The sequence below is a fragment of the Atta colombica genome, unplaced genomic scaffold (genome assembly GCF_001594045.1).
Source record: "Atta colombica isolate Treedump-2 unplaced genomic scaffold, Acol1.0 scaffold12, whole genome shotgun sequence".
Lineage (NCBI taxonomy): Eukaryota > Metazoa > Arthropoda > Insecta > Hymenoptera > Formicidae > Atta > Atta colombica.
Window position 1 is genome coordinate 5,447,385 of NW_017259206.1, and position 10,411 is coordinate 5,457,795.

At 33.0% G+C, this 10,411-nt stretch overlaps 1 protein-coding gene across 1 annotated transcript in view; it reads left to right on the plus strand.

The window, feature by feature from the left end:
* Positions 1-1,938: 1,938 nt before the first annotated feature.
* Positions 1,939-10,411, plus strand: part of LOC108694407 (filamin-A) — a 51,000-nt gene continuing 42,527 nt past the window's right edge. Inside the window, exons 1-2 of the mRNA XM_018203851.1 lie at positions 1,939-2,137; positions 7,993-8,372. Of these exons, the coding sequence (XP_018059340.1) occupies positions 8,003-8,372 (370 nt within the window). The 5' untranslated portion in view covers positions 1,939-2,137; positions 7,993-8,002. The remainder of the gene's footprint in view (positions 2,138-7,992; positions 8,373-10,411) is intronic.

Here is a 10,411-nt window from a genome sequence, read left to right on the forward strand (position 1 = left end):
ATTTTTGAAACTTCCACGGGTATATTTTCTTCAAAGAATTTAAACTAAGCGCTTTGCAGATCATTTCTGTGTTATCACTTGATACTTTTTTTATAAAATATTACTATATAATATAATATAATATATAACACAATACACATAGCATAATATGGTACACATTAAGCGAATAAATATTATAGTAATGTAGTACAGTGTTAGATACAATCGCGTCATAGTCTCCAGTAATTGTGGCAATTACGATATCGCAACATATATATCGTAATTTCCTACGAATCGTCGTTTTGTAATATTTAATGCCATACATTGTGTTCCGCCACTGTGTGCACGGCACAAAGGCGAATAAATTAGAGCGTTTCGAAATGCACTGCTGGAGTGGGCTGAGCTTTTGGATCGGCGCGCTCATACGCACGGAGATATCAACGCCCGATCGAGAGAGATCTCGCTTAATTCGCATAATTGGAATTGAAATCTCCGTAGCTACGTCATCATGTGAGACCCACTCGGGGGCGCCGCATGTTCTTCTTTCTCTATAGTATTTTACATATTACATCGTGTATTTTTGCTGTGTTGCTCGCCTTCCGAATATCGAAGATGGACAGGAACATGAAGGGAAGTGAGGAAAGGAAGGTCTGAAGTCGTCAAATTTTTTTGCTTTTAACCATAAACGAGGAAAAGAAATATTGAAAGATTCATTGATGAAATCATAAAAACATTAATTTAATTATAAATCAGCGCGTTTTGCTCTTGTTCAAGATAGAAATCTGTTTAAACGTTATCGTTCATCAATCTTCATTCAATTAGATAAATAAGCGTTACAGATCGACAAGATGTTATGCCACGCTATTATGATTATGTTAAGGAGATTCTCCTCTTATTAGAAAATTATTCAAGGAGAACAAGACAATTGAAATTAATATCAATTTCCTTGTTCGAACTTGCAGTGCAAATATAATAAATTGATAGAAACAAGAATTAATTAGATCAAAGATCAAAACTAGTTTATTAAAACATCAAGAAGGGATTAAAATTATCCATTAATACAAAATGCAAAATTAATTTCTCGTTGACATTTTAATAAACTAGTTTTAATTTTGACTTAATTAACTGCTCGTTTGTTTGAGTTTTTCTATCAAAATAATGTCATATGAATTGAATCATGATAAAAAAATGAATAAATTCGATCAATATAATGTTAAATTTACATTATTTTAACTTTCTTGTTCTCCTTGGATATACTGATGTCACAAACACATTGGATAAGATATGAAATGTACAAGCTAAACACCGATGTTTATTAAAACGTCATCCACCGTTCAGGTGCGAAGAAATTCGCCTGTTCATATGCAGCACAAGCGATTACGGTTCCGACAGGTGCCACCACCTTGCGGAACCGTTGGCTTCTGCTGCTTAGAACTCAGGAAAGTATTGCAAGAACTTGCTGGATCTAAATTATATAGATACAATGTAAGAAAAATATATATACATATGCAAAGAAATGTGCAAGTCACTTGTTTAATTTAAATTGATCGATATTATATATTCATTCCCACGTCATCTTTCATGGATAAGATAGAAGCCCTTATAAAATTCTAGAAAATAGAATTATTAGAAAAATTCTGTCAATAGCTTGGTGCCTTTATGAAATTTTAAAAAACTTCGGACCTTTTCTCATCAATCACAAGGAAATCACCGATTGTGTGCGACTGTTAAGTTGCCATCATCGACTTCGGCGAGTCTTTCGTTTAAAATTTTAATCGAGCAACAAATTGTAAAAAACGTCTAATTTTCATTTTTCGTCTAGGAACATTTGATGACACACAATATCGGCGCCATGTTGTTCGTGGCTACGGTCCTGCACCCATTACAATCGCGCGGACTCCACAATCCCACAACGAGCGATTGTATCGGGGAGCTGCTGGAGAACGAAAGAGGAAGGGATCTCCATGTCGGTTCAGTGAGCTCACGCACGTCGAACACTCATCAACGCACGGCGTCGCGACGATACGTCCAAAAATGGCGTTCCTCGCATAACATAGTTCACCGTCGTCGTCGAAGTCCGTTGCCGACGTTCGCCAACGTCGTCACGAGCCGATCGACCTGGTGGAATCGCGAGGCGCCAATCCGAGGAAGAGACAACGTAAATATACCAGTTCGCATACCGTGCGTTCCTACGTTCTGCGTGCTCGCGGTTACGTGGGTGGGTAGATGCGTGTATGTGTGCATGTATTTCCGTTGAGATACATGACGAGGTATCATCCGGATGAGCGCGACATAGTGCAGTTCTACGTCGCTTCAACAGAGCGAACAACTGGAGTGGCGAACACAGAGGGACTTCGTTTATCAGAATGTCTCTGACAAAGTACTTGAACGATAAGCTTGTCCGGAGTAATCGTTGAATGAAGAATTTGTAGACGTTATCGATCAGCAACACTAATGTCCATTTTACAATACAGATTAACTTTAATCTTGATGATTAATTGTAATTAATTTTAATCATATGTCTGAGATATTTAAATTACATGTAGATGTATTATTCCAACGTTCAACTTTGATTGCAAATGGCATTTCTTTTACTTACAAGGGAAAGCTCAGAAGTGATCCTCATTGATTTCAATGAAACTTGGCAGGATTATAGAGTAAATATTGGGTTGTCCGGAAAGTCCGTGCCGATGTTGAAGGAAAATTGAAACGCAGAAAATTTAAATTTTATATTTATTAAATTATATAAGTTAGTCGGCACGAACTTTGCGGACAATCCAATATAATCCTCTGAATAAAATCCTATTTGGCTATAAACGACAATGAATCGAAATATTTGAAATGAAATATTTCGATATTGAATTTAATATTAGCAATTTATTACAGTTTATACTCAAATTCATGATGTTTAAAAATTTATGTTTTGTTATTAAATTGAAATTAAATTTTTATTAAGACTTTCATAAAATTTATAAAGATAGTAATGCGTAACTAAAATAATTAATTTTTTTATGTTAACAATTATTCGTAAAGCATTATTATATAACAGAAATAAATTAATTGCTAGCAAGGTTAAACTCGAATCTATAGAAGCTGTTATCATATTCGCTACACTATAAATATCCGAGTATAAACGTTCTAGTAAATTCTAATGAACTGCTAATAAAATTAATATTGAAATATCTTAGAAACAATTAACTGTTTATATCCACATAGGGTTATTATATTCAGAGAAACACATTATAATCCTCTTACTGAAATCAGTGAGAATTACTTCTAAGTCTTCTTTTATTAGTTGCTTTAATTTACTATTTATCTTATCTAATTTTTAAAATTAGAAAAAGATAAACTGAAATTAAAATTAATTGATAGATTGAGAAATGTGAACGTAAGTTGTGCGTTTGATCTTGATTATTCAGAACAACTATCAAGAGCAAAACAGATAGTAATGAGGGACCTTGAAGAATTTTCTGTTTCGAAAATTTTCGAAAACAATAATTTGAAATGAAAGCAAAGTTTTGAGTGGAATTAATACTATTGAAAATCCACAAACTCCAATTTATGGAATCACAAAGTTTTGAAAACGAACTTGTTAAAACTGTTATTTGACACATCAAAGATAATACATGAACTTCAAAACTTACGAAGCAGGTATTCCCAAAATGCTTGTGGAATTCGTAAAAAAACTTAAAATCGAAGATCAATTATTTCAAGAACCTATAAAATTATTCTTAAAAATAATTAAGATTAAGAATCTTGTACAAGAAAAATTTTAAAAAGTCGATCTGTAAAGAAAAAGATTATATAACTTTTTGCAATCATAATTTTAGAATTTCTAAAAATATTTCTAAAAAATTTTTAGCAATCAAATGGAATAAAATAAAATCTATTGTAATAAAATAAAATCTCAATAAAATCTACCTACGATCTAAAAATCTGACATACTTGAAATAATACTTAAAATGACCAAAATAAAAAAAAAATATGAAATAGGTAAAATAATTATTCCGTACAAGATTCATATCGCGTGCGAAAATCCATATTTGCGTATCATTCTCCAATGAAGCAAGATTCTGATAAAAGAAGTTCCACTGTTATTTCACACAGTCTCTTCGATTTCATACCGTTGATTGCGCAATTGTCGTTCAACATGCGAATCGCTTGATAATAATCTTCCTTCAAGCTGATGAATGAAACGATCGATCGCTTAGATCGATTGATCGTTAATTTTTCAGCATTCTCTCGGGCGACATGAATGACGGACGATACGTGCGTGTATGAATGTATAGTGAATAAAATTTAAGATCGCGGTGAAAGTCGCCGGTGTATCGTTTAGTGAATTTGATTCATGAGTGTCGTTCACGTGCGGATGCGCGAGAGCGATCCTTGTTTGATTTCGCTTGATACGTTCTGATAAACGTCGAGATCTTTCTCATTCCGCGCGATATCATACAAATGTGCGTGTATTTAAAAAAATAACAGTAATTTTTTTAAATTCTCTCGATGTTCTCTATTACGTCTCAATTATGCTTCCCTTCTCAATCATGGTTATCGAGTCACGCGATCTTGGGTCGAACAATTCGCTGTACTTCGACTATTACATAATATATGCAAAAACATCGAAAGAAGAAGTTAATTAACACTCGTACTCTTAGTGGCTTATTTGCGCCGTCAATTGCCCTGTGAAATCGGAAAGAACCAACGTTAATCGCTCGCACGTCGAGGTCTTGTGCTGTTCACCGTAGATTTTTACGCACTTACGCAAGCGTCACCGGTCAGACGAGCCTTTGAGATAACAATGATGTCATGCGGCGATGAAACAGCTCGCCGCTGGTGCACGGATTATGCATAAACAGATATCACAGAATATCACACAGAATATTTACATATAAATTACGTACATAGAAATTTTTATGTTCGCAATAGAGATTATTAAAACAATTCTACGTTTTCACGACGTTTTAGCCTTCGAATGCTATTAATATTGACTGATACAATATTGCTGATATGTAAATTTTACGTATAAGGAAATAGACTATTTTTAATACATTTATTTACAATATTTTGAATGAAAAAAATTATTTGTAATTTAGATTTTCGTAAACATAGCAAACACAGTTCTTTGATGGATGTATGTCCTGAGGACATAGACATCCTTTGGATATTTTTAGGAAAATTCTCTTGGAAAATTGTGTTGTGGAATTAACTTAATTATTAACTTAAAAGCAAAGAAAGAATAAATAATTCATTTTATTTTAAAATATATTGTTCAATGTCTTCGTATATAATATTCTATATAAACTTAAATAATATTCTTCTTTTAATATAAACTTAAAATATGTAGGAAGACAAATTAATATTAATATATATGAAAGAATAGTTTTGCTGAATTATTTAAAAATTTTAGATTTGAAAATAATTTTGAACTATTAAAATAATTATGTAAAACGCTTAAACTGGACATTAAAATATCAAGACTTTTTGCGGTATTATTCAATCAAATTTGAGTATCTTACATAATTATTTTGATCCAATAAAATTATTTTCAGATCTCTATCTAACTAAATTTTTAGGTACTTTAGAAAAAAAAAACTGTTCTTTCCGACAAAATTTTTAGAAACTTGTCTCCGTTTGTCCTAGTTTTCAGCGTGGCAGACCTTCTAATAACCATTGAAGGCACAGTCTAGTGCTCAATGACCTCGCTCACTTATAAGTACAATTTACGATAGCATTCTAAAATTGAGACACCGTCTGATTCAAACAACTCCGGAAACGTGGATTAGCTTCAAAAACGAAATCCAATTCCCCGATAGCATCTAGACGCGGATCATGTTACGATTCTTGCATGCAGTAAACTGCTGCAACCTAAATTTTAATGTTAATAAAAATTTTTTACTATTATTTGATACATGAAGCGCCGAGTGAGCGCCGTTCCGTCGTAAATAACAGTTTTCCCGATAATGCCTTGGCGCTTCACAAATTTTTTTCAACATCTCCAGCACAAGTGGGCCATCACACAACTCCGAAATACAATGCTAAAAGTTTTTTTATCATTTCTTTCATCCAGTACTCAGATAACTCGCGTGCAGCTTCGTCACAATTGGTGGATTCTGTTTCAACGCTTTCTTACGCCATTTCTCCGCACTCAGATCAAACATAATGATGGCAACTATAAAGATGACAATTATCAAATTTTATATAGTAGAATTATACAAGGTAGGAAAGTCACTAGTTTTTGAAGTCACTCAATAGCACTGAAATAGCATCATATTTTGAGAGAAAGACTACAATGAAAAATAAAGAATTATAACAAATCTTACTCAGGAAAAATAGATTTAGATTTTAGAAAATAGATTTAGATAAGATTTTAAAAATAGACCCTCATCTTTTAATGATTAATACATATAGTTGAACAAATTATATATTTTACAATTACAATAATTATAAAATACTTTATTCAATATATATATTGATTTTATAATAAATTTGTATAGTTGTCACCTTTATAGTTGCTGCCATTATATCTTTTTTTCTGAGTGTGTTTGACGCGATTTCAGTGACTTGTCTCCGAATTATTGCTCATTTTTGCCAGTGTAGATTAACTCTATAATTTACTTAACTAATTTACTTTTTATCTTTATTTCTTTAGGTTTAAGAATAAAAAAAAAAGATAAAGGATAAACTGAGATTAAAGTTAATCTATATTGGTAGAACTAGACGACGAATGAAAAAATTAAAAAGGAGAGAAAACCGCATAGCGGGTCCAAGAACAGACACGGAAATAGATTATAATACAGACAGGTACTTACCTATTATATATTCTCGACGAACGCCGGTTCGCAGGTGTACGCAAACACCAGCACTTTCACCGCGCAAAATTCTCCTCTGGATCTTCTTCACTGCGCTGCACAATGCACGACCGTTGCCGATTTTTTCATCGCGAGTTTCATCGAGTTTCTCTCGTAGTGGGACGACCTTAAAGGTCGTATTCGCAGGCCGCAAAATTTGCGAAACACACTTGAGCATTTTGCACGAGCAATTAAACATTTCGTAATTTTTTGCTCGTTACTTCGGTACGTATCATGATTTGTTCGCGCGACGCGCGCTTAATCGAAACAATTAATTACAATTTGTAGCGGTAAAAACGCGAAGTGTATTCGCAAACATTTTACGCAATCATAAATGCAATCATAAATTTTCTCTTTGCACAACTTTATTTTATTTCAATTGGAGATTAAAGCATTAAGGTAATGTTAAAGAATTTCAAAATTGCAGATGAAGAATTTGTCGATAAGATTAAATCAATTTGCGTACAAAATAAATATTATTTAATGAATGCAAAAGTATCCATATTGAGTTGTCTGGAAAGTTCGTGCCGATTTTGAAGGAAAATTGAAACGCAGAAGATTTAAATTTTAGTATACATTTATTAAATTTAAATCTTTTGCGGCACGAATTTTCCGGACAACCCAATACAAAGAAGATATCTTTAAAAAAATTTTTATTCTTAAAATTATTATTCTTAGAAAGTAGACATTAATTAGCAATTTATTAACAAAGAATAAAATAAATAATATTTTTTTTAAACTTATTTTACCTATAGATTTGTAATAATTAAAATATATTATCTTAATAAAATGAGCAAAAATGAAGAATTACTATTATTTGAGGGCACAAAAAGTAACTTCGCGAAAGTCGAAATTTAACTTTTAAGATTAATTATGAATACGGTTATTTTCGCGAAATTCTTTTCTCATATTAAGACAGAACGTATTCAGTGTTAATTCATTACTAATTAACGTTTACTTTATAAATAAGGCTTTTTTTCAATAAAAATCATCTCTGTACGAATACTTTTGGCGTTCGCTGTAAATAATTGTAAGAATGTCTTCACAAATAACTTTCTTGAACGGTCTGATTAAGTTTTTAATCGAAGAGGAAAGCGAAGCAAGACAAACAATTATCAAATTTTACCCGATATCTACAAGATATATAAAATTGGTCACGTGACAGGAACCCGAGAATGCAATCGACCGAGCAGCTGCGGCCAGAACAGTTGGTGGGTCTGGTGGCTCGTTCGGCCGAGGGTACGGCTGCCAAGGGAATGCCGATCAAGGGCCATGAGGATCTCTGGGTGGAGATCCAAGCCAACACCTTTCGGAATTGGGTGAACGAGCACCTGAAACACGCTGGCGACGTGAGCGGCGATCCCGTGCTGGACCTCGCCGAGGACTTCCGAGACGGCACGCGTCTCTGTGCTCTGGTCGAGGTGCTAACGAAACGCCGCCTGCCGCGATGGAATCCACGACCAGCGAATCAGCACCACCACCTGGAGAACGTGTCCACAGCCTTACAGGCCATCGAGGCTGACGGCGTAAAACTCGTCAATATCGGTAAGCAAGTCACATGCAATTGATTCCTGTCGGAAGTAGAGTCATTGGAATACAAAGTGAATGCGATTGTGTCGACAAAGTTGAATAATTTTATCATCAGCGAACAGAATTTTAAACATTGAATGTGTAAAAGTAAGGAATGCTTTCAACGAGCTGCGATTAAAATAAGATTAGCGAATAAAATAAATACATGGAGTGTATAAATTTTTAATAGGTTTTAAATAATAATTATATATAAATATGTTATGTGGCAAGAACAGTTTTTCAAGCTGAAATACTTAAAAGTGACTAGATATAGATCTGAAAATAATTTTCGGACCATCAAGCCATCAAAATAATTGCATAGAAATCTCAAGTATGATAAGCAATGCTGCGAACAGTTTTAATATTCTAACAACCAGTTTACTCGTCCTACATAATTATTTCGATGGTCCAATAAAATTATTTTCAAATCTGTATCTAGTTAAAGTATTAAATACTAAGTAGTAAAATTTTTCCATGTATAATCAAATTTATTGCATGCTATAATTTACATTGAACCTTAATTAATCTGATTCAATTGGATCGATAAAGAATGTCCAATTTTTTTGCCTTCTGACATTCTGCCGTATTTCGTCACGGTGTAGCGAGGTTCGCGACATATTCAAGATTGTGAAGAAATTGCTTCCGTTGCGCCGTTCGAACCTTCATATTTTTACGGATCATAATATAGGCAAAATACCATGTTTTGTACAGATTGACGAGAATTGCAAGGGTACAGCGAGACGAAGGCCGTCTGTTCGTCCACGGTCGCGCGAAACCGTCAAGGCGTTGCACGCGCTCAACGTCCAATTACGCTCCATAATTGGAACGACGTTATGACTTGCGTCTACAATATATATCCTGAAATATCCAATTTGCTATAATTCGCATTGAAACGCGTAGGAATCGATTTAAGGCTTCTGTCGTCCGAATCATTTTATTACTTTTTAATTATTTTATATATGGACATAAATGCTCACAAAAAAGAATTATGACGGTCATACTTTGAGTGATTCCATTTGGTGACACATATCGACGTGTTGTTTTATCTTTGTTACTCATTGAATGTCAAGAAAGATAGAATGATGTTTGTGTTGACTTATGTCATTACATGAAAAGCCTAAGTCGCTCGTTTACTCGATAATTTATCTTGCGGAAAAGAGAAAAAAACTTAGATAAAACTGATTGCATTTTTTTCGATAAAACAGGTTTCAGGAAAGAAAAAGAAATATATATATATATATATATATATATATTTGTATTAAATCATGTTAGTCAGAAATGATGTCTCACGCAACACTGATATTTCAATGACTGTTCTTTGATCTAAATATAAATGATACAATTATGCTCTTTGTTTCGTATTTTTTTCGATTTATTTGGTTTTTTCAATAATATTAATCCACTGTATTTTGCAATTTGCTCGCGAACGGAAAGTATATTTTTTTTACCATATTAATCAAGACTATCAAGAGTAACATGTTTACGATGACATTTATACAACGATACACAAAAAGAACAATTTTGCCGAAGTATCTAAAGATAAGCTCGATACAGATCTAAAATAATTTCGTCCAAATTTAGACCATCAAAATAATTATATAAAAAGCATCATGAGTAATGTTACAAAACTTTATTTTAGCAATTAGTTTGAATCTACATAATTATTTTTACAGTTCAAAAATATTTTTTGCATCCAACTAAATTTTTTCCATTCCCAGATAATTATTTTGATGATTCAACTAAATTATTTTCAAATAAATAAGCTACATTTTTACATTTCAGCAAAACTGTTCTTTCAGTGTATGAATAATACTTATTTGATTGTGTGCTCTTCTTCTTCTTCCTATTTTTATATAGCCTCTATATTTGTTTAATTTTTTTATAATCTTGATATACTGCAACTTGTTTGCCAACAGAAGATACATAATAAGCCACGTGAGTGAAACCCCCATTTTCATTGATTCTCTCTCTCTCTCTCTCTCTCTCTCTCTCTCTCTCTCTCTCTCTCTCTCTCT